The sequence below is a fragment of the Erpetoichthys calabaricus genome, chromosome 1 (assembly GCF_900747795.2).
Source record: "Erpetoichthys calabaricus chromosome 1, fErpCal1.3, whole genome shotgun sequence".
NCBI classification, from domain to species: domain Eukaryota; kingdom Metazoa; phylum Chordata; class Cladistia; order Polypteriformes; family Polypteridae; genus Erpetoichthys; species Erpetoichthys calabaricus.
The window spans coordinates 243,244,157-243,269,200 of NC_041394.2; the positions used below are offsets into that span (position 1 = coordinate 243,244,157).

General features: G+C 37.9%; 2 protein-coding genes across 4 annotated transcripts in view; one reads left to right on the forward strand and one right to left on the reverse strand.

The window, feature by feature from the left end:
* LOC114660526 (death-associated protein kinase 1-like) overlaps positions 1-9,569 on the reverse strand; it is a 108,129-nt gene extending 98,560 nt beyond the window's left edge. The window contains exon 1 of one of the 2 annotated variants that reach the window (XM_051931212.1): positions 9,535-9,569. The gene's annotated coding sequence lies outside the window, so the exon portion shown is untranslated. The remainder of the gene's footprint in view (positions 1-9,534) is intronic. The other variant, XM_051931216.1, reaches the window with a different exon arrangement.
* A 78-nt stretch (positions 9,570-9,647) lies between these two features.
* On the forward strand, positions 9,648-24,310 carry LOC114660533 (protein SCO2 homolog, mitochondrial). Of its 2 annotated transcripts, none has more exons than XM_028813292.2 (3): positions 9,648-9,890; positions 12,484-12,554; positions 22,555-24,310. In XM_028813292.2, the coding sequence occupies exons 1-3, from the start codon at positions 9,663-9,665 to the stop codon at positions 23,540-23,542; spliced, it is 1,287 nt and encodes a 428-aa protein (XP_028669125.1). In that variant the 5' UTR covers positions 9,648-9,662; the 3' UTR covers positions 23,543-24,310. The 2 variants fall into 2 exon arrangements, with proteins under 2 accessions (XP_028669125.1, XP_028669134.1); XM_028813301.2 differs by having other exon boundaries at positions 9,648-9,875; positions 22,555-24,309.
* Positions 24,311-25,044: the final 734 nt, after the last annotated feature.

Sequence of the window (25,044 nt, forward strand, 5' to 3'; positions counted from 1 at the left end):
AATCTCCCTAAAGGGTCTGTTCCAGATACATATACCCCTAATACATAAATACCTGAGTTACAATGGTTGTCAGCACATACAATGAGAGGCATGTCCTTTTATGATAGAAAACCGATTTTTCAAACCGTATTTTTGGGCCTCAAAAGGTTGATAACCCCAGTCCTCAGTTCCAGTGTTAGCAAAAACCCATTGCCAGTTGTCGCAGTCACTTCCCCTCATACACACGTATTTGTCAGATCCGGTCCACTGGGCTTGTCGACCAGTCCCACAGTTGATAATAGAGCAGAAATCAAACTGCACTGATGTGGTGATTCCTAACGGGAAAGTCAAGGTGACCAGGGCAGTAGACAAGGGAAAAGAAAAACATAGTAGCACAGCAATCAAGGGTGCCATCTCTTGCAATGTGAGGCGTGAATCCAGGCAGGCAGTCCTTCAACTTTCACGGCGTGTGGTGTGGATAGAAGAATTTGGAATGATCCTCTCCACCTAGGCTGATGCCAGTGTTTCCTCCGAGTATCTCGAACCAGGATCCAGGTGCCCAAAGGAATTGGTAAATCCTTGGAAAGGGGGGCTGGTCCTCCAGGCTTGATCAACCTGCTGGTGGATTTCCTTCAACGAGGTTCGCAAACCTGCAAGACTAGAGAGAAAATCATTGGGAGAAAAGGTTTGTTAGTGTGTTTATGAGTCCAGACTCCATCAGAGAGGGACCCTTCTTTGGACCATTTTCTCCTTTCGATATCCGTGGCTGCATTCTGTAAAGAAATAATTTGATTATCAGGGTCCTGGTCATTTCTCTGTTGGAATAAAGAAATTGGTGTGTTATTATATGCAGCCTCTTTAGCAAAGTGGTCAGCTAAATCATTCCCTTTGCTAGCAGGATCCTGTTTTCCTGTGTGAGCTTGACATTTAACAATCGCTAGCTCCGATGGTTTGGTTATAACTTCTAAAAGGGATTCGATCAATTTCTGATGTTGGATGGGTTTGCCAGTACTGGTCTTAAGTTGTGCTTAAAAGTTATCTATGCAACATACTTAAACGCGTCTTTTCCTTCATGCTTATTATTAACAAGGAAAACATACGTGCTTGAACCTTTATTCGTATCAAGTGTGCTGACCACTGCGTCACCATGCTCTTCCTTTATAGTACCTAAAATACACAACTTCCATTCATATTACAATTAGACACACATTCATATCACAATTAGACACACATTCATATCACAATTAGACACATTCCGCTTATCGCCAAAAAACTTGTCTCCCTTCTCATGTAATATTATTAAAAGAGTATTTTTCCTTCAAACTTGATCAGGGTTTAAAAGGAAAAATATTTTTGTATATTTACAAGCCTTAAACAAAAGTGGAGACATTCATTTGCGCTAAACCAATTACACAAATCGATAATTATCTTTTTCAGTTTTTAGTTAGAGCTCTCCAGTACTGGTCTTAAATTCCCTTAGTTTCCATAGTGTTCCATGATCATGGCAGACTCCAAAAGCATACCTGGAATCTGTATAAATTGTTACGATCTTCCCTTCGGACAGCTGACATGCTTGAGTGAGTGCTACGAGTTCAGCTGTTTTGTGCACTTAGCTTGATGAAATTTGTTTTGCTTCCAGCAGGCGGTCCCCTTGGACCACTGCGTAACTGGTTGAGGGTGCTCCATTTTTCAATTGTAACATTTGACAAAGTACAGAGTACATTCTGATACTCGTAGGGATCCCTTTAATACACTCTATAACACACAAAATCACCCAAACCATTTTCAACACACTTCACCCCAGTATTATTCTATATTTACACTATATTTGGAAACAATGCAGCAAAGGAAACAGAAACAAATGGACTCTGAAGAAAAGCAAGTTCCACTCTTCAGGACAAACAAACATAAAACAGCCTCTCATGATGTTAGCTGGTGTTAACACAATCCTGCTCAGCTAAACAGCGCCGGTTTCCAGATCAAGGAACCAACTATCGAGAAACCACACGGTACGATACCACAGCAAGACCGCATTCCCAGAAAAAGGCTACAGTCACAGAGAATATTAACTCAATGCACAACTTTAAATACACACGTCACAAGAAAAAAGAAAAGGACAGAAGAAATTTCATGAGAACTACATCCGTGCTTGCTAATACAGTTTCTGTTGTTGCAGCCACAGCACGAAGACACGGAGGAAATGCTGCGGCCACTGGATCCAGTTTTTTAGAAAAAATAAGTCACCGGTCTTTGTTTATCTCCATGTTGTTGCGTCAGTACTGCATTCATAAATCCCTGCTTTTCGTCCACGAACAAAGTGAATGGACGAGAATGATCAGGCAAACCTAGCGCGGGCGCAGATAAAAGAGTAGCTTTGAGGTCACAGAGAGCCTTCTCAGCCAGTTGTTGCAACGGCTGTGCTCTTTCAGTAAAATTTAGAACCCACTGTCTGTAGTAGCCCAGAATACCTAAAACAGACATAACCTGTTGTTTTGTTTAGCTGAGTCCCTAGGGGTGTCCCAGACAGATTTAAAGCTAGGGATCAAGTCGCAGCTGGTTTTGAATCTATCATACCCCAAATTACTATTAATAAGAATGTAGACTGGATTAATTATCTTTATTATAACCAGCAACGTTTCCTTAACTTCACCAAAGACGCTATTGAAGGCATACATGAACAGCTTGATCGTACTTCTCTGATGACTTGGCAAAATCGTCTAGCCCTGGACATGTTACTTGCCGAAAAGGGAGGTGTCTGTGCTATGTTTGGTGATGCTTGTTGTACATATATTCCAAATAATACCGCGCCAGATGGATCAATAACTCGTGCATTGGCAGGCCTCACTGCTCTCTCTAAAGAACTTTCCACTAATTCTGGCATTACAAATCCTTGGGATCAGTGGTTTACATCCTCCTTCGGATCCTGGGGACAATGGATAAGATCTGTTTTCATTTCTTTGGTTGTGACATTTTGTCTCCTCCTCCTGGTTGGTTGTTGTATTATCCCTTTGTTTCGCAATATAATATCTAAGTACTTTACCGCCTCTATGGAAAGGGCATATATGCTACATGAGGAGCGCATGTCTCGTATAGCTTCTTCCACTTTCTCTCCCCCTTCCCCTTCATCAACCATTTCAAGATAGAATTATATAGGCCCACATCATTTTTGTTCAAAAAGGGAGGAGTGTGAAAACATAAAAAGATGTAATTGAACAAAATGTATGTGTGTATAGAAAATAGGACAGAGTGATGAAACTTGTTTGTGTTTTGCGTGTGTGACAAAAAGCATGTATACTTTCTAGAAGTTTCTTTTGATGATGTGTGTGACAAGAAAATATACCTTTAGGGTAATGACTTTACAAAATTGGAAAAGTACAATGAGTCAGGATGCTATTTTTTACTTACATGGTCAACGATCAGGAGATTAGAAGGGTATAAAAGAACAAGGACATCTGCGCTCGAGGCAGATGAAGTGCGGTGTCCTAGGACTGTGTTTCTCTGACATTTTACCTTTGCCTGGTATGTATTAATAAAAGGTTTTTGACTAATTTTAATTTTCTTCTCTGTCTTCAGTCACAAAAAGTGTCCACAATCTCCTTTGGAGTGTAATGTTATTCGCGGAATATATACATCACCTTTCTTTTTGCCTGTTAAAATTTGCATCGCTTCTCCGAGATCATCAATATACACCCGACCGAATTGTGTACTCTTTGAAATTTAACTTGTCGTTCCTTTAACTGTTGTGGGACCACAGATTCTCATAGCATATGGTCCATTATTGTGTAAATCCACGTTTTGTCCATTGAATGATGCGAATGCGAAAAGACTTTGTTGTCTACTCTTTTTTTCAGACCTCGATTTGTCCTGCTATTTTTTCAATTACACCTGGTTCTGATGATTAATCACCTTTTGTTTGCGGTAATGCAATCTTTTCTATCTTTTCTTTGATACTGTAGTGACTGACAGGATAAAGTGTCACAAAAGTTTTACTTGAACAATTGCTGACTTCCTAACCCTAAACACAACTTTCTAGCACCCTCTCCAACGCCCCCCCTTACCGCATCAAATCAATACCCCGCTATCAGTCTTCCGTGCTGTACTCCACCTTCCCTCAATCGGACCTAACAGTCACTTAAAACCAAAAAGCCCTCAACCTGGCTGGGACGCTACAATACTTTCGAATTTTACTGCTTTCATATTCTGTACCTTTGTCTGCATGTGTATCGCGTCATCGTTTGTTTGAGCCTTTCGAATTCCACTGCTTTCATAATTTCTTATCTGCCTTTTTTTTGTCTCCAATGCCATTGCGTCTCTATTCTCCGTATTGTTCTTATACGCTTTATATGTGCTGAGAGCACATGATTTGTGTGTACTACGTGCTTTTACATGATTGAGTTTTTTTGATGGGTGTGCTCTTATATAATATCTTTTGTAAGTAGGGCGTGTCTTGCAAGAATCTCATGTTCCACGTCCCCGCGAGACAGCCCTGGGACAATCTCTTGGCACCAAGTCTCATGTTTACGGTCCCCGCGAGACACACCGTGGCAAGTCTCTTTTGTCTCGCGGGTCTTTTAAATGTCTTCCGAGAAGATCACGTATCGTAGACTTGCTTTTGCTTTCCAGGATTTTTTTTTATAATAGAGATACTGTTATCTATCTATCTATCTATCTATCTATCTATCTATCTATCTATCTATCTATCTATCTATCTATCTATCTATCTATCTAACATTTCTTCTGCCTGAATTTAATACTTTGTACTTGTCCACATTAAACTTTATTTTCCAGACGTTTCCCCACTTTTTAATATTGGCCATGATTTCCTTCCATTCCTCCAGTTTCAATGTTGTCTACTAAGTTTCCCACGACATCTAATTAAGTATCATAGTTACTAATTATACAATGTGACAGCCTGCGCATACGACTTCCCTACTGACCTCATACCTTGTGGTTTGTCCTCCTCTGTTTCTGCACCTCATTTTAGTTAATTACCATTGGTGCCAATCAGATTCTTGTCCAATTGAACTATATCAAAGTGTTCTAAAAAGTTTACAGTACATCATTAATAAAGATTACTCCATATGAAGACAACATAGTAAACTTTTACTGGCACATCCTGCCTCATACACATCTGGGCACCCCTTGTATAGATCGAGAAGTTGATCTCCAGCCAGTGCACTTGTGTCAGCTTGTGCCAGCTCCTCAATGGAGGTTCCTCTGACTGGCATTAAACTGCATCCTGAGGGCTGCAAGGCAGCTTGTGATCTGCAGAACAACAGTGGAAACGATAACGCATGAGTTAATCATTGTGCTAATTATTTTAATAAAACTTTTTTTTTACTGTAACAGTATGAAAACAGGCGGCACTTAAGGTGAAATATAATAAAGCAACAAGCTGATGACAGAAACGGCCAGGCTTGAAGCCATGTGTCTATTATAATACAGCTATCGCCTGGATAATGGGCAGTTCTCGAGCGCAAAGTGACCCAGCGTCAACAGAGAACAGTCGTGGAGGCAAAGAGCTCATTCTGTAAATGAGTGTGTCAAATTATAACACAATACAAGGAAAAGAGTCAGTACACATGCATTTTAAGCTGGATGTTCCTTTTGGTTGTGCCGAGATGCAAAAGAATTAGAAGCGAACGTAAAAGCCAACCCGCTTTGTGTGCTCTCACTTCAAAACGCAAATAGAGTCTTGGGCGTTGTTGTAGTGCCAACGGCCGTTGAATGTTATTTTATTTAGCGCCTATTCTCAAAATGATGTCTGTAATTCAAACAATAAGTAGCACCAAATTTAAGGATGTGTTTTTGGTCGAGAAGCTGTCTTATAAACTTACAAACCAGTTTTTGCGACAATGCAGAGAGGCTCAGCACACACACACACATTTTGAGCTTTATCCATCCATCCATTATCCAACCCACTATATCCTAACTACAGGGTCACGGGGGTCTGCTGGAGGCAATCTCAGCCAACACAGGGCGCAAGACAGGAAATAAACCCCGGGCAGGGCGCCAGCCCACCGCAGATTTTTGAGCTTTACACTGTATATTAGAAACATTATTATTAGATACGTGATTTTTCTATTTTTTTACATCGTTTCCTCAGGGTTTTTTTTTTTTTGTTTTTTTCGTCTGTTGTATGTGGTCTCCGTTTAAACAGTGCTTAATACATATGTAAAGAATTTCGGAGACTTGGTGGATTGGGGGCGACATCCTTGTTCGAAGTAAGCATACGAGCATGTAAATACAGACCACTTCGGAGGGCGGCGATGGCGGTTACCAACCATCTGTAAATATACTGGCACTCCGCAAAATATATAAAACTGAAGGCTGTTTGAAATTTCATAAATGCATTCCGTAAAAAATAGGCCTACTCCATTAAAGACAGCGACACTGCAAAATCAATCTCCATATAATGAACGGACGTAGACGGTTATTTCTTTTGCATGAACCTGTCTATTAAATATCTGAACAACCCACGAACGGCCAAGATACACAGTACGTACATATGCTTACATTATAACAAATCGGTTTATGAGAGTGCAGCGAGACATATAAACAAAGACGATCCACCACAGAAAGTCCAGCATTGTTTTTTTGCAAACAGGGATACAAGCAGATAAAGAAAACAGTAAAATGCATTTTATTTGCGGTGCAAAATCACTTTTTCAATTGCCTGTCGTAATGTTAGTGATGTGTGCTAGTAGCGTGAAGGATGGTGGAAATACTGCTAAAGACGGGACACATTAGCGAAGTAGAGTAAGTGTTTATATGCTGTGTTAAGAGTGTCAATAAAATGTTTATGTAAGTAAAAAATGTCTGAGCTCAAGAGTTATTATTACCAAAGATTACTGCCACGGCTTCTACCACCCGCACTCAAGCTTTAAAGCTTGTTTTGCTAAGCATGTATTTCTTGGGCTTTACTGATTTTTATCCTTCCATGTGATAACTTGCTTTCCACAAAAAATGAGATGCTCTCTCCTTTTTCGTGCCCCGCGTCACCCTCTGTCCACACTATAAGTCAGTGGTACAGTTTACGTGGCCCGTCAAGTCATTTGTGATCACCACTCATTTGCATAACCTCCCCTCACAGAATATTGCAGGTAATGAATGTTAGCATAGCTACAGTTTTGACCCCAAAATATTGATATATTAGGTAAAAAAAGGGTCGGAACATAGTTTGTGGTGCACCCCTGATCAAATGAGGGAGCTCTGCAAATTCTGGTAGAGACTGGTCCAACAGTGTGGATTTGCATACCAGACATACCTGTACATACATATAAATAAAAATAAAACACACATACACAGACACATTTTCAGCTTTTTATATTATATGCAAATTTGCACATATTTATATTTCATTAGTTTAATTTAGAAATGTTGGTGCATGTGGCCTCTAATACTTTGAATATTTAACTTCCTTTGCCTGAGCATTAAATGTTACGGTCATATGTATACATCAACATATGCACTCTTTCAAACCGTAATATTTCATATATTAGAAAGTGCTTGTTTGACAAACCAAATCCAATTCAATTCAATTTTTTTATAGCACTCTTCACTGCGCATAGGCTCGGAGTATGTGTGTGAATTTAAAACTATAATGCAATGTTAGAAAGAATTACGTTATACGTAATTTACATACAATATGTACACTTATGACAAACATAAACCATTAACATTATAATTGAGATACTGCATGTCCAGTCAAAATGCTGGTGAGAAAAACAACAACATCCGGAATATCATAACTGGGGTAAAGGTAATAAAAAAGTAGTACAAAAAAGCACCTAAACACATGCCGGACAGTTAGATTCCTTCAATTTTGTTTTCATTGTTCAAATAGAAGACACGGGACGGAGATTTCCATCGATTAGCCCCATTTGTAGAAACGAATTTCCTCCAGATTCAAAATGATGGCAAAGTCCATAATGTAAAGAGAGCGCTACAGAACTCTGTCTGTAAGTTTTTCAATATATTTTGATCAGTTTTAAATATCCAGTTTTAATTAAGCATCTAATAAAAGGGAAAATGGATTTCCATAGCATAGCGGCAGATGACGGGCAACAAAAGTGGTAACAAGGTGCTATTGAAAACTATCTAGCTTTTAAATACACGTTGGACATTTTTTTAAATTCAGTTTTCACAGGTAGATGACAGGAAAATGTATTTCCACAGGATAGCCACAGCAGTAGGAATGAATTTACTGAATGATGATGACACAAGTAAGAAGAAATTACAGTACTACTGAAACTTTAAACAATTTGATCAAAGTCTATTGCTACCTTCAAATTGTCCGTGTAATATGTAAGTTATAACCCCTGCTATCAAAATAAACCTTCCCATTTTAAAGTAGTGGAGACACCAGATAAGAGATAAAAAAAAAACATTAAATCAACAGCTGAACATCTTCAAATAAAATTTAAAGTTTATGCATTCAGTTTTTGATATTCCACCACATAACCTGTGAAAGTTGATTTCTTCCAAGAATAAGAAATACAACGTGCCAGTATTTTACCAAGAAACAACCATTTACAGTTTCCATTAAAACAGGGAAAAATCACATAACAAATGTTTTAAACAGATATATATATATTTTTTATAATTATATTTATTATATATATTTATTATATACTGTATATGTATGTGTGTGTGTGTGTGTGTGTGTGTGCGTGTGTGTAATGGAAATCGGTATGCATGCCAAACCTAGTTAAGATAACACTGAACCCTAAGGTAACACCGCGGAAACCGAAACTGATGAAAGATGAAAATAATAAATACACAAACTCAGAATTCCGACTTAAGGCGGCACTCTCTCTCTGTAGATAGATATATATACTGTATATATATATATATATCGGTTCAACAGTGCTATGCGGGAGCAAACGGAAGAGCAAATAACTAAATAAATGTACGCATTACCGAGAATCATACTCTCTTTCTGGATGAAATCAAAAGGAGTACAGTAATTCGGCAAATGTACTCCAGTACGAAGAGATCAGAAACAACTCCACCTTAATGCGCCTCCGCTGGCTTCGCCGAGACTATTAAATGAAAAAAACACGTTAATAGTGTGCGTATACTGTAACAAATCTCAACATTAGAACAATTTTGACGAGCATAGGCCATTCTGCCCAACAAGCTGTTCATACAGATTTCATATTTAAAGTTCTCTAAACTACTACTGTCTATTATACTACTTGAGTTATTTATTCCATGCATGTACGATTGTTTAAGAGAAGGAAAACTTTGCTCTTAATAAATTTCTGTGTCCGCGCTCTTGTTGAAGACTTTATTTTTAAAGTAAACGAGGGGATCCGCTGTATTTATAATAATCACAGACCCTACTAACGCTGATATAACCCTATATCACAAGACTATACCGAAAAAAAAACTGTCAGTTTCTAAAACTCAACTAATATTCGCGCGTGCGGCTCCTACCGACACCCGAAGAAATTATAAGAACAATTACAATTACAGACTTAAATACCATGCTATCACTATTTCTTTAAAGCCCAAGATGATTTGTGCAGTATATTCACTGAAAGCGTTTACCTTTTTCGAGTCAGCTCACATGCACTTCTTCTATTATCTTATCTTCGGGTTACACATTCCAGAAAATTGTACATTGGGAACTGTAGTCGGCCGCAGATTACTGTGAGAAGAAAAAGTACATTTACTGAATGCGGTGTTTTACCCTACAAACCCAAGAGTCTATACTCGGTTATGAATCAAAAGATGCATGCAAATTATTTTTCATTAATTTAACTCGATATGAATACTTAATTCATGTGTGTCGAATCAGCCGTAACAGAAGCTGCCATAATTTTACTTGCTCCGTATCACAGACTCACGTGAAGGAAGTATTGCAGGTGTTGCTGAGGTCAAAGAAAAAAGTTGGTTTGTTTCTGGTTATGTTACTGTCTTGTATTTTCATGTAATTGTAAACACAAGGCTGTGGTTCGCTACTGATGATAATAACACGGGAAATTTTTACGCGTGTTTTTTCTGTACTGAAATGCAGAGTCAATGTCATATGTAGTCTTTTCGGTTCAGCATGCACTGTGAAAACGCATTCATTGTGGCGACCTTGTGAAACGTGTCAAATTTAGTTTGTTTTTAGGTTGAACAGCATGCTTCAGTCATCTATATTTAACATTTAGTTTGAACACGAAAATGCGAACCAGTCTGCACGTTACATCACAGTATATTTCTAATACTGCTAATTGATTTGATCTGCTCTCCCATTGCCCGGTTAAATGTTGCGGGAACTGATGAGTCGGTTAAATGCACCGGGCGGATGGCAGCGCCGAATTAGGGGCCAGTCCACCTTTGCAGTGCATCCTTCTTTTTCAGTTGTGTAAGTCGACAAGCTTTCTTTATCAATTGCTCTCTTCACTGAGTGCAGGCTCAGAGCGCCGAATAAACAATTACTCTATAAGTTAATTATGGATTTGTTTCCCAGGGCCGACAATAAACCATGTTGAATGTGTACAAGGTAATGTGTGCGTGAATGTACTGTACATGTTCGCTAAAACTTCAAAGTTTATCTTATCGAACTCATTTAGATAGATAGATAGATAGATACTTTATTAATCCCAAGGGGAAATTCACATACTCCAGCAGCACCTTACTGATACAAAAAAGAATATTAAATTAAAAATTGATAATAATGCAGGTAAAAAACAGACAATAACTTTGTATAATGTTAATCTTTACATCACCCCCCCCCCCCCCCCCCCCCCCCCGGGTGGAATTGAAGAGTCGCATAGTGTGGGGGAGGAACGATCTCCTCAGTATGTCAGTGGAGCAGGACAGTGACAGCAGTCTGTCGCTGAAGCTGCTCCTCTGTCTGGAGATGACACTGTTTAGTGGATGCAGTGGATTTTCCATAATTGATAGGAGCCTGCTGAGCGCCTGTCGCTCTGCCACAGATGTCAAACTGTCCAGCTCCATGCCAACAATAGAGCCTGCCTTCCTCACCAGTTTGTCCAGGCGTGAGTCGTCTTTCTTCTTAATGCTGCCTCCCCAGCACACCACCGCGTAGAAGAGGGTGCTCACCACAACCGTCTGATAGAACATCTGCAGCATCTTATTGCAGATGTTGAAGGATGCCAGCCTTCTAAGGAAGTATAACCGACTCTGTCCTTTCTTACACAGAGCATCAGTATTGGCAGTCCAGTCTAATTTATCATCCAGCTGCACTCCCTGGTATTTATAGGTCTGCACCATCTGCACACAGTCACCTCTGATGATCACGGGGTCCATGAGGGGTCTGGGCCTCCTAAAATCCACCACCAGCTCCTTGGTTTTGCTGGTGTTCAGGTGTAGGTGGTTTGAGTTGCACCATTTAACAAAGTCATTGATTATGTCCCTATACTCCTCCTCCTGCCCACTTCTGATGCAGCCCACGATAGTAGTGTCATCAGCGAACTTTTGCACGTGGCGGGATTCTGAGTTGTATTGGAAGTATTTAGTATTTAGTACGACTTCATAAAGGATGACAAGCAAGGATGCAGGTATTCAGATCATACCGTCGGTTTATTTAGTCATTACAATGTGCTGTTGCAAAATTCAGTGCAGAAGAAAAAAAAAAGATTACAGTATAGTATCAATCTGGCAAAAGAATAGAATTTAACAAATGAACCCATTCCACTTTTATTTTACACTTACTATCAAGGAGAACATGATTAAATTACTTAAAATAAGTACACATATATTAGCGAAGAGGAGAGATCTGGACACCACGGCTTAAATCTCTTCAGATTAGGTTTATTAGTGAATTGGTGACTGAATTTTATGGATGTTTGTGTGATAGACTGGTGCTTACTTTCCGGTGTTGATTCCTGCCTTCCGGCTTATGCCCATAGCTCTATATTAGAAAATAAATTGATTTGTGCTAATATAGGGATGCAGTTGCAATCAAGTTATTTTGTGATTCTTTAGATGTACTGTACATTGTATAAGATATTTGCAGGTGGATCTTTGTCTACAGGGGTGTGCAGAGTCAGTCCTGGAGGGGCACAGTGGCTGCAGGTTTTTGTTCCAACCCAATTGCTTAATTAGAAATCAGTTGTTGCCAATAATTTAATTTCATGGCTTGTTACTGCTTTAACTCTGCCATGTCAGGTCATTCTATATCCTAGATATTTTTTTTCCTTTCTAAGGATATCATCCAAATGATTTGAAGTATAAAACTGGATGAGTAATTCTCAGTCCTTCACTTTTTTCTCTTCACTTTCCTTCCAAGTATTTAATTAAACCAAATAGTGCACAAAAATGCACACAATTAAATGGAAAACAGCTACATGGAGAACTGCCAGTTTCTTTTGTCATTTGCATCTTATTGCTAATAAGGAGCAATTAAAAACAGAGACCAATCTTAATGAGCTAGACAAAATGAAGTAGAAGTGTTACTTGAGCAATAAGTGCTTCTTATTAAGCAGTTGGGTCTACAATAACAACATATTTAGCATCCATATTAAACAGTCCTTTCCATTACAGGGTTGTTGGGCATCAAAGCCTGTCCCAACAGTATTGGTCACAAAGAAGAACAGACCGAACTTAAATAAGAGGTGAGTCATGCTGAGATGTTTGCTATGGTGTGGTGCCAGAGAAGCAAGTTATTATGGCTAAAATAAATATTACTAGTAGTATTATTGTCTAGTGATGCTAAAATATCCTGTACATACGATTAAAAATCTAATGGTGGTAATAAACTCTGCTTTTTTCTTTTTCTTATCCATAATGATTTCTTGCAATTCTATTGATTTTATGGATATGTATCAGATTTATTTTCTATATATTTTTTTCCAGTTTAATTTATTCTTATTAAGCACACTTTTACTTATGAACCTAACACACTATGAACTATTTATAAATATAGTGTGGAAAACAAAGAAGTGCAACATAAATACAGAACATAATATTAATATACACACATAAGCAAAATCCATATACGAGTATATAGGGGATTCAGAAAGTATTCAGACTTTCACTTTCTGCATTCTTTATTGTGTGGTAGGTTTAATTTTAAGTCATTGTCTAGTTGAACTGTCACTTATTGAGTTGCATAGTTAAGTCATTTGCTTGGTGCTCACGTCTTTAAGTATTACTAATTTTCACTGTTCTTTCTCATGTTTACTGCCAGCATAGACATTTATAAAACAATTATGAATTAAGCATATGGCCAGCATATTTGGAACATGTGGCTATAAGCTAACTAGCTGAGTATGAAAGAGGGAATTGTTTCCACTCATTTTTAAATATTCTTATGTCTGTTGAAGAGACACTTCACTGTTTTCAACCCAGAGTTCTAAAGAATGTATACTATGAATGGAGCTGATGGATACTCTCTTACTCTTCAGTGATGTTTGCATTTTGTGTGACAAATTCTTCATTTTCTTACTGTTTAAAGATCTTCCATCAGATTCTTAGTTTGTGAAATTAACAGCATTTGGGGTAATTCTAAACTTCTAGTGCATAGTTTGATTCGAAGACAAATAATTGCCCAACCAAATTACTATTTACAACTTTTTTATGGAAATATACTTTATGGCAGTATGTAGTTCATTTCAGAATGTTGTGGCATCCTAGGAATAAGCAGGGCCAGGAAATTGTATATTTGGAAATATTGTAAGAAATGTGCATATGCGAGGGTAAGTCAATAATTATGTGCACTTCTGTGATAATTTTTTTTGGGTTGGCTGTACAGCTTTATCCACACATATGTGGAAACATAGAGTGTCTATGGTCACAGTGATAAAGTTTCTTTGGTTAGTTTTTCTTGGTTTTTTTTTTTAGGAGTAAACATAGCCGTTCCACTCTCTGTTTGCACCAAAGAAGAAATCCTTGTTGGTTTGTCAAAACTATGGTACAGATTTGCCTAATGATGTTGTTTGTAGTGGACGCCGATGGTCTTCTTCTGTATGCTTAACACTTGTTTGACAATTTTGAAACTGCTCAATCCATTCATAAACACTCTACAGTGGTAAAACAGTGTCTCCATGTTGTGCAGAAAGACACCTATGGATTTTGGCCCCTAGTATACCTTCAGCCCATAAAAGGCAGATCACTGCTTCCTGCTCTTCTTTGGTGCAAATAGAGAACAGAGTAGCCATGTTTACTGCAAGAAAACAACAAAAGAAACTTACTGATCAAGGTCAAAACTTTGCCTCTGTGACCACAGATACACCATGCTTCCACATGTGTGCGGGGAAAGATGTGCATCCAAAGCAAACAAAATTAACACAAAAGTGTGCATAAATATTGACTTCCCCTACTACATTAAATTATTTCAAGCCAGTCACACAGACTTGTTGTTTTTCACACCATTCTGTCCTTCATGTGCTAAACAGCAGTACATAGGTCAGTACATAGAGGACTTTTTGGCTGCAGGTTTTCTTTGTAAGTTTCTTACTTAGAGGTTAATTGTTGGTAACAGCTGGACCTGACTTTTTATTTGCCATTTTTTTCTCTAAATCTGTGAATTTGAAATAAAGTGTAAGTGGAAATGTGAAACTGGCAAAGCAATTTATCGGTGCTATAATAATTGATCTATATTGGTTTATTTTTTCACTGCCACGTTTATTAAGATTTGTTGTTCTTGTTTGTTTTCTTTTCTGTTGTTTCTTTTTATTATTTTGGGCCTTTTATTTGTTATGAAAACACTTGGTAGGTCTGGGCCTCTGTGATGTGTGCTATACAGTAAATCCCTAGTTTTAAAGATTAGCTTGATGTAGATGAAAGCAGATCCATGCAGTGGTTAGTCTTGTTGTCTCTTAGTATTCAAACCCTGACTGCTGGGTGTACATCCATTTGTTCTTATTGTAATTACATCGAATTCCTAGCTCAAGTCATGCTTGGGGTTAACGCCAAGGAAGTTCATATGCCACACTCCACTAAGATGATTAACCAATTTACTAATGCTTTAAGAGCATAATTAAGGCCAGAAAAAGCATTTCTTAAGGTCTTGTAACATAAAAGAACATGAGTAATAAATGCATTTTTGCAGTACTTAAACTGAAGTGTTGCCAATTTATTGATTATTTTTACGTATCTGTGTTTTGTTCTGCAAGGGTTAAGACAGACTTTTACTATATGTTATTCCATCCAGGAGGAGGGAAAATTGTGCAGGGCAGGACAGACCATGATTTAATAGAATGTTTACATCAAGCATTTACACCGTGATTCTGTCACAACCACAAATGTTACATAGAGTGGCATAGAGTGTTCCAAATCAAAGGCAGTTTTCTAATGTAATTGCACAGTAGCTTGCAAATATTATAGTGTTCCAAGTATGCATAAGGAAAAACTTTATTTTTCCTTGTATAAATATAAAAGTTGCCACGTCCATTTTGGCGTGGAAGAAAAGTCGAGTTTTTAAGATGGCACAGTACCAGCATTTTGGGAATATTGGTACTGGAAGTAAACAGTAGTTTTAACAGACCTGTAGCTCAGCTTTTAGTTCTTCCACTCTCTGATAGGCTGTAGACTCCATGGGGGACTAATCCTCGAATGCGCCTTTCAATGCACTACAGTTATGTTTAACTATGGATTGCAAATGTTTGTGATGGGTCGCCAGATTGTTGTGTAGTAAAAGTGTACTTTTTGTTGCGGGAATATGTGCAACAACGCCATTGACACACCACAAAGCTCTTTTGCTTCTATGGCATGAAAATATAAAATGATTTCCTCACCTGCCATTTTACAACCTATTAAACGGTCAGTCTGAGAAGACAGAAAACAAAGACATGTAGAAGACGGGGAGAAAGGAGGGAATGACAAATGACCTTGTGACGTAAAGGGACTGCAGTGAAAGATAAAAATGTCAGAATGAATATAATAGGGGTGGAGCAAGGATGTGACTATTTTCAGGGTGCTATGAAGGGTGAGTGAATTGAGTAGGAGTATGCTGTGCCAGTGTTGTGCGCAAAATGCAGTTTCAATGGCAATGAATAACTCCTCTGTGGCTCGTTGCGTGTTCGCTGTTATGGCATATATTGAATCCAAATCTGTAGCAGAGGCGGAAAGAACATTTAGATTAAGTTTGATGTGCCTTGGCAAGGAAGAATTCTTTCTCATCAACTGTAACACAAAAAATATGAAAAGGTTGAGATAAGCAGTAGACATTCAGCACACGTGATTCAGTAGAATTAAACATTATAAACCTGACTGAAATCTTAAGCAAGAGTTATTCCACCACCTGTATAAAATACAAATAGTGCTTACATTTTTTTGGAATGATATTGTATTTTTTTTTTGTTTTTTCTCAGTTAATTGAGCTGTTAAATGGAACGTGCGGTATATTAAATTATTGACATAACTCATTTAGAAAAATGTATTGTTAATGGTATTATTTTAGGTAAATAAGCTGCATCGATTAATACATTTTTGAACTACTTCCTTATTCAGCACCATGTGCCGTGACTAAGTTATGTGACCTTTCATATCTTCGTGTTGCGCCCTATTGCTGAATTTCTTTCAGCTTTACTAAATCTTACACTAAGCACTTCCACTGGCAGTGATATACCTTAGGAAGCTACTCCCTTTTTTGAACGTAATTGTTTTAGGTTTTAAGCCCCATTTGTTCCTTGTTTTGTACGTGTGGTATACTCCAGGTGCTCTGGTGTCCTCCCGCTGTTCAAACACACACAGGTTAGTGGGATTGGCGATTCTAAACTGGCCTTAGTCTGTGTTTGAGTGTGCCAGTGTGTGTTCACTCTGCAACGGACTGGCACCCTGCTCAGGAATTGTTTCAGTTTTGTGCCATATTCAGTTGGGATAGGCACCTGCCACCTCACAACCCTGCTCTGGATAAGCAGGTTTGGATGGATATAGGTAATATTGATTTAACAATACGTTTGTTTCTAACTTTTCTTTTTAAGTCATATTCATGTGAGAAACATGCTTGAAAGGAAACTTCTCTTTATGATTCCACTGTCATTTTGGAAATAAATCCTCTTCTTGGGTCCTAGTGTCATATCGATTTTCTTATGAGTCCTCAGATTAAAAAGTTTTAAGAACCCCTGCAGTAGAAAATTCAAAGGGTAACCACTGCTTGTACCAAGGCAGTGAGGTGCTCTGTAAGACTCAAGTGTGGGACAAACCCCTTAAACACGCATTCTCCTTTAACATGCTTTAGATTTTCCAGTGGACACACCACCTTACCCTTACACTTCTTCTCTTCAAGACGCTTCAGACTGTGTGGGGACAGCAAATTTTGGATGGTGGAAAATTCAAAGGGAAAACATAGCTTGTAGCAAAGTATGGAGGCCTGTGATTATGCAGCTTAACTGGTACAGGATGCGTTTGTGTGGCACATCGGCTAGGCTAGCAATTGCATGACTTGGGAGGGTTAATGCACTTGTAGTGTATTAATAAAATGTCTAGTGGAATAAGATGTTACCTAAATTGAATGTCAGCTGTTTAGCATGTGAAAAAAGTCTGTTCAGTTCAGTTCCTTTTGTAAAGCTCACTGTCCATTGACAAACTCAAAGCTCTGTACACTTTAATAAATACAGTAGGACCCAAGAGTTCACAAATATTTGACCATGCTAATATGCATCGAAGTACCACAATTTGTACTTAATGGTTGGACTTTCTTGTTACTTGTGGGAGGGGTGATGAAAAATAAAACGCAGCTGGTTATTTGAAATATCTGCTGTTTGTCAAAGCTGCTCCATACATCATCACTCACTCATAAAGCTGGCTTCTCATCGGTCCTCTTCAGTCCAGATTTCCAGCAGCAAGAGCAGTGCATCTCTTGCTAAAAAGAAGTGTTTTCTTTTAGTAAGATGAGAGCACCAGCAAGGTGGACTTGTGTCATGTGGCAAATCAAGGTTTATTTTTTGGCAACAAGGTGCTTCCTACTCCACTTCCTTGTTGTCCTGTTTCATTCTCTCAAGCCAAATTCCTTTAAGGGATCAGGGGAAGGAGATGAGTGATATATTATTCACATATGATCTTGGTTTGGCCTGAAGAAAATTAAGTCTGTGATACTGTAAATATATCACTTTGTTTCTGCCCATGCTTATTGTATAACTTATTATATCAAGCACCATTAATTTAGCAGTGCGATTGGTAAATTAGTCCATTGTTTTTAGCAGATTAGTATTTTATTAAAGTCTTCTACATAGAAAGGGATATTTTATTGAACCTGACAAATATCTGGATATAATGGCTGAAACACTCTGAAAAACACTTAAAAGTATAGATGAAGGAACAAATAATCTCTTGCATTTCACCCAGAAATAAATAGTAAACTACAAGGGCAACAGAGTTAAACAGCAAAAACTACAAAGTTGATGATAAAAATACAGGACTATCAACTACTTAGCTGTACAAACAAGAAGAATGCAATTACAGTAACTTTGAACATGGAAAATAAGATCCTAGCCTATTTAAATATGCAAGATAAAGCCTTGAACACCAGTCAAAAGTCAGCAATGCAGTGTGAAATGGAATAACAGAAGTAACATATTTAGGAAATTAGATGTTTTACTTGTAAGATTGTAAAGAAAATAACCCTCACACAAAGGTTTTTGTTTAATAAAATAGAAATTCCAGGCTTCATACAACTCAGTTTTTGTTTTATTACTTGCATGGGCTAATCAACATGCAACATGTCACCACACCCTGGCACTATCATTAAGAGAGCAGAACTACCAGAGAAAGCTGGATAGATCTGTACTGTTCTCTGACAAGTCTCTGACAGCGTTTAGCACGCTGCTAAATATAAACAAAGTGGGAAAGTTGCAGGCCCTGTGACTTTCCTGCAGAATTCTATACAAAAATGTCTTACTTAATCTAGAGAGAAAAGTTAGGAGCACACGCTGATACAGCACATTGCCACACCCACCACATGACAAACCAACTCGGGACCCCAGGTTAGGACCCAAGTGCAGCCATGCAATGGGTGATACCTCTGTACCACACTGGTTCAGATAGAATAGAACAGTGCGAGTTTTTTTACGGTAACTGGAGTGCCAATTCTGACAACATCCCCCAGGTTTTTCCCTGCAGGTTGGAGGGCCTACATGCAGGGCTGGATGAGATTAACATCCTACCCAGGATGGCTTAATCTAGACTCCTCAACAAATTACCTTCTACCTAAAACACTGAAGAAAAAATAAAAGCCTTTTAAAATGTGCACTCCAAATGTTTTCTTTAAATGAAAAAATTGATGGCAACAGTAATTTATACTTCCAGGTATAACTGTCTGCCCTCTGTACTTTGTTTTGGGTTATTTGAATAACTTACTAGCACACACCTACATTAATTTCTCCCTTACAAGTCAGTCATATTTCCCCATTCCTTTAATATACACAATATTTAACAATCAGAATGTGGTTGGTGTTATGTCCCCCTTGAAGAATTGTAGACCATTGGCAGTGCAGTGACAGGTTCCCCCTTGGGGAATCGTGGATGATCGTCCAAGGATCCTGGTTTTCCCTCTTGGTGAACTGTGGACGAACATCAGATTGGGGGATGAAGGAAGCGAGGATTCAAGGACGATCATTGGAGCAAAGTTAATTTCTTAATCAATTCTGTGACCCATTTATCTGTGATATATTTCACTTTTTATCAACTTGTGTGAAGCTTGGTCTAAATTAGTGCAAAACTCCAGAATGTACTGGGTCAGCATCCAAATTGTGAGCAATGTTTTCACTTACCTGCCTCTTTGAGTCATATGTTTCAATTCTTCATGGATTGTTGTATTTCTTATCCCGTCTCTTGTTTTACCTACCACTTGTCTTAAATACTCAATTGCAACTGCTAATATTTCAGATGTTTATCCAGTATTGTCTAAGATTCTGCAGTGTATTATATTGTATAAAGGAGATGTATCTATATAAAACAGTATATTTACAGACAATATCATGCAATTGTGTAAGTTTTCTCAAATAGAATACTTTCAACCTACCCTTCATAACACAAAGGGAAAAGTTTGTCCTGTAGACTAGGAGAGGAGAAGAAAGGGTAGTTGATCTGATTTGTATTGTGTGTGCATGTTAGACGGACTTGTAACTTTCTCATTGTAATGTAATCAACAAAAATCGATAATATATATATATATATATATTTATATATATTAATGCAGTATATAAAATCTAGAGAAAATGGGACATCTCTAATATTGGCAGGCTGGATGAAGTTATTACTGTTTAAGGTGGGACACAGTGTTGAGAAACAGTATGACAATGAATTATCATCTCAGCCTCACAAGTAATGCCTTCATTTTGTGCAGATTGAGGCAAAGTGAAATTACAGCCCTTCGTGTAATATTTTTCAGCTTTTTTTCCCCTTTTAAATGTCAGATATGCAATTGGGCACAACACAGAGTATTGAGGATTGCCATTTTCCCTTTTATGATTTGTTCCTAACCTGTAGTCATTGGTGGGAGTGTAAACATCAGACTTTATGAATAATGAAAATGATTTTTGTAAATACAGTACAAAGTAAACCAACTAATCATGTTGTCTAGAGCAACATAAATATTGGGCCTGTATAGTAGCATGTTTAGGTTACATACCGTAAAAAGCTGCACTTAATTCACAATACATACATTTCTGTCATCTAAATATATTACAATCTATTGAAAACAAGTTAAAACCATTTCAGTGCTCTTATCAGGATAAAAGCTATTCTTAATTTTCCTCATGATTTCAAAACTAATAACCTTTCTGAGACTTTGGAGAGAAATGATCTATCATTGTTCATCACCACCTTATCCCTGTACTGGGTCATAGTATGCCAGAGCCTGTATGTATTTGTTAAAAAAATTCAAGTCTAAATGTGACATCTTTAGGAAGGGTCAAATAGTGACCACTTGGAATGGATCAGAGATAGTCTCTGCCAATAATGAGAGATTAATTATACAGGTAAAATTCTGTTACAATTAACTGCCAGGGACCTAAAAAACATTTTGTTGTAATGAGATTCTGTATTTGTCACATACTGCTTTCTTTAACTTGCGTCCAGGCATTTGCAATCATTTCAATAGTTTCTTTTGCGTTAATTTTGGTTATGCTGACTAGCATTTTTCTCAGCATTTCCTTGTGATAATACACTTTCAGGGTGCGAGTGATGCCTAAATCCAAGGGCAATTGGGTGGGAGGAATTCAACACAAACATTATCTAAATGTGGAAGCATGTTGTGGGCAGCACAGTTATCAATCAGAAGCTGAATCATCCTTTTCTTCTTTTTCATATTGTGAGATTTATGAACTCTTTTGGGATCCCCCCACCCAATGGGAACGATGAGCTGAAGTGCCTCCTAAAGCCCAATTGCCACGTCTGTGGAAGATTGTCTGTTGCCAGGGCAGGGCAGCAGCAGGCTCACTGCACTGCAGTGAAGTGCCACAGTAGCAAATCCTAAAAGATGGTGGTCGTGCTATAAGTCCCTGTCTTGCACCCCAAAACACGAGGCTGAGTCTCAGTACTTTAGCAAAACCAGCTTTATTCAGCTTGAAACAGGAACAGCACGGTTATTTATTGTAGCGTGATCTGCCACTCTCTTATGCACAGACGCAGCAGTCAGGCAGGGTCATGACCAGGTTACTGGCCAAGTATTAAGGTTACCTGCATTTACAACGTTCCTTGGATCACCCATCGAGATCTTTTCTGTTTGCATCGGTGAAGAGCCACAGCAGAGCTGTGAGCCTGCTGTTGCCCTGGCTACAGATAAACAGTCTTCCACCTACGTGGTGATCTCACTTCGGGACACTTTTCGGCGTGTTGTCCAGCTGGGAGAGGTCCCTAGAGAGTTTAGAAACCTCACATTTTCTTGAATGAGTGTCACATTAATAGGAATGTTTCTTGAAAGAGCATCACTGAACCACATAAAAATGGCTTTTTTGATGTCTTCAAATGCAGCAGTTCGCATACATTTGCAACCCGAGATTTTTCTTCTTTTTTGCTCGGTCTTTCAAGAAAGTTGACAGTGTCAATGGTGAAATTCCAGATTCACTGGCAATGTCTTTTTTCTTTTTGCCACAATCGAGAGCCGCACAATTTGTAAAGTTAGTTTTTTTTCTAATACGAACTGGTATCGTTTTTCGTGTCTGCTGTTTCTGTTGGAGGGTGACAGTGAGTTAAATTCCAATGGATGTTTTTCAAATGTTGATGAGGAACAAGCAAAAGATATCACTGAAAACCACAGAAAACAAACACGGGAAAAAAAAAAACAGTACGAGGAAAGTAACGGAATTGTACCTGTTTCTTATGGGCTGTGCAATGTCAGTCATCCTTTTCAACACTATAGGTTTAATAAAAAAAAAACCTGTCATTTTCTGAGGTGACATGTAAGAAAATGTATAATGAAATAGCATACATATTGAATGTCATTTTTTTTTGGTCTTTTCCTTTTTTTAGTTTATTTTAAAAGTCATCATTGCTTCTACCGTAGGATTATAACTCATAGTTCTCTAATAAACATTTTTACTGGAAACGAACGTGTAGGGTTGTTTATACACGCTTACTATGTTGTGAGGGTTTGAATGTTGTCATCTAAATGTTACATAATGCAAAAATAAACACAAATATTTGACCTTGTTTTGTTTCCTCTTTTCATAGAATGAACCTAACAGTCACGAGTAGGCTGATCTGTTTCATGTCATCATCATCAGCATGTGTCTACAGTCATGTGAGGATAAAAATTCAAGAACGTGCAGCATGGACACAGTTAATGGTAACCAGTAGGAGTCTTTGGAAGTATGGCTTCTTCTTAAACAGAGGTTCTTCCAGACCTCCTGGCAAATCTCAATCCTTGGTAGCCTACCATTGTGGAGTGAAGCACAGTAGCAAAGGAATTCTAGACACTGTGAAACAACGGAACATACCTCATGGTAATGGCATCAACTACTCACATATTAGTAGAAGAACATTATCCCAGCAAACCCGTAAACCAACCTCTAGTCCCCAGATTAAGCTGCGAACACGTCTTTTTGTCACATTGATTTTTGGGGGCGGAATACTTGGCTCATGGTGGTATGTTTATGAAGAAAAGGAGAAAAAGAGACAGCTACAGAGAATTGAGCAGCTAAAGAAAGCAGCAATTGGAGAGGGTAATTTTAACCTGACTGACCATAAAGGAAATCCAAAGACAAAAAAAGATTTTTTTGGCAAATGGGTTTTAATTTACTTTGGTTTTACCCACTGTCCAGACATCTGCCCTGATGAACTTGAGAAAATGTCTAGTGTAGTTAATATTTTAGATCAGGATCAGAACCTACCACCAGTTCAGCCCATTTTTATTACAGTGGATCCTGAAAGAGATGATACTGAAGCCATGGCTAAATACGTTAAAGAATTTCATCCACGTTTACTTGGGCTGACTGGTACACCAGAGGAGGTTAAAAAGGTAGGAAAAGCTTACAGAGTGTATTACAGTGCTGGTCCCAAAGATGATGATAATGACTATATTGTGGATCACACCATCATCATTTACCTTCTTAACCCAGATGGACTCTTCCTAGATTATTACAACAGAAGCAAATCAGATGTTGAAATTGCAGAGAGTATCAGAAAATACATGCAGAACTATGTTAAACTGTTCTCTTAAAGGCTGAAGGTGTTGTGTATTTTGAAGTGTAGTGTTTAATATGTTTCTGTGTTATTATTCTTGAACTACTGCATAAGGAATTCTTATTTAGTTTACCTGAAATAAAAAAGTTTATACATACATTTTTAGACCCCCTTAATCTGATTTAGGGTTGCAGGGTGGGGCAGCACCTATCATAACATCATTTAGCATAAAGTGGGAACTAACCCTGCTCCCCGGTCTTAAAGACACTAATAGACCAGTCCACTGCATTGTGCATATTATACAAAACCATTCTATTAAAGCAGACTGCCTGACTGAATTTCTATGGTTCAGCATTAAATAAAAACAGCATATATTACTGAAGAAAGTTGACTGCAAAAACTCATTTATTGTTGCATACCTTTGGTAAATGGAGCATGCCAGTCAATAAAACATTAGGATCTGTGGAGATTGAAGGAAATCATTATCATAACTGGTTTAAAAGCCATCTTGCAGGTTTTCCAGGACCTCTCAATATTTTTTCCTTCACTCGCCACAGTCCCTGACATCCTCTGAGTCGGACTCGTATACCACCTCCAGTGGCATCATTTTGGTGCACCACTTAACCAAGTCATTCTCTGACTAATCGTGTAAAGTATAAATTAATTTTAAGTTTTTGCAGGACTAGCAAGATAAAATGACCAATGACTATACTTTGATGTTAATGAGTTGCTGCTGTGATATGCCAAAAAAATGCAGATTCACAAATTAAGAGATACTGTATGTGAATATTACTTATCTGCAACAACTGCAAAGTGCTTTATAAAAAAAAATTTCAGGCAAATATATAGAACTTTTATATGTAACCTTTTGTGCATTCTATAATGCAATTAATGGAAACATGCAAGTGTTCAGCCTTTACCCTTGACAAAAATCTATGAGATTTAAGTTTTTAAGGTCTTTGTGTATCAGTGTAAGAACTGATGTTTTTCACCAATCTGTGACATTGTATCAAACCTAGAAGTGTGTCTTTGAACTTTAAGGATAACTGGGAGTTTTGGTATGATATGAAAATAGAGAACATAAGTAACCTTAAAAAAATTCTATTGTGTGAAGCAGAAGTAACATCCTGCTACATTTTTTATATCGCATTGTTATTTATTAACTTTCTAAATTAAAAAAAAAAAAAGCTTTGTAAATGTAGTAAAAGGAAGCAGTTTGAGCAGTAGGAGTGTGAACATTTTCCTGGACTTAAATGTTTATATGCTTTAATAACATAATTGGAAGTGGACAGTTGTGTCAGTTATCAGATGCTCTCTCTATGCAGATGTTCTTCCAGTTTGCACACTTGTTTTGTTTGGAGGCCCAAAAGTGACTTGGTGTGTGTGAGTGACCAGGGTTGGGCCTTTTCCAAGTATGAAGAATGACCAGATGTAAACAAATGAATGCATGACTAATAATACCCACCAGTCTATTTTAAACACCACATTATATGGTGAAAACTATGCCTGAACCTGTAACTAATGTGAGGCACTGTTGTG

Excerpts from the sequence above, each read along its gene's own strand:
- LOC114660533 (XM_028813292.2), top strand. The coding sequence starts at position 9,663 with ATGCGGTGTTTTACCCTACAAACCCAAGAGTCTATACTCGGTTATGAA. Across the intron at positions 9,891-12,483 it reads AAAAAGTTGGTTTGTTTCTG|GGTTGTTGGGCATCAAAGCC; the intron begins GTTATGTTACTG and ends TTTCCATTACAG. Across the intron at positions 12,555-22,554 it reads AGACCGAACTTAAATAAGAG|AATGAACCTAACAGTCACGA; the intron begins GTGAGTCATGCT and ends CTCTTTTCATAG.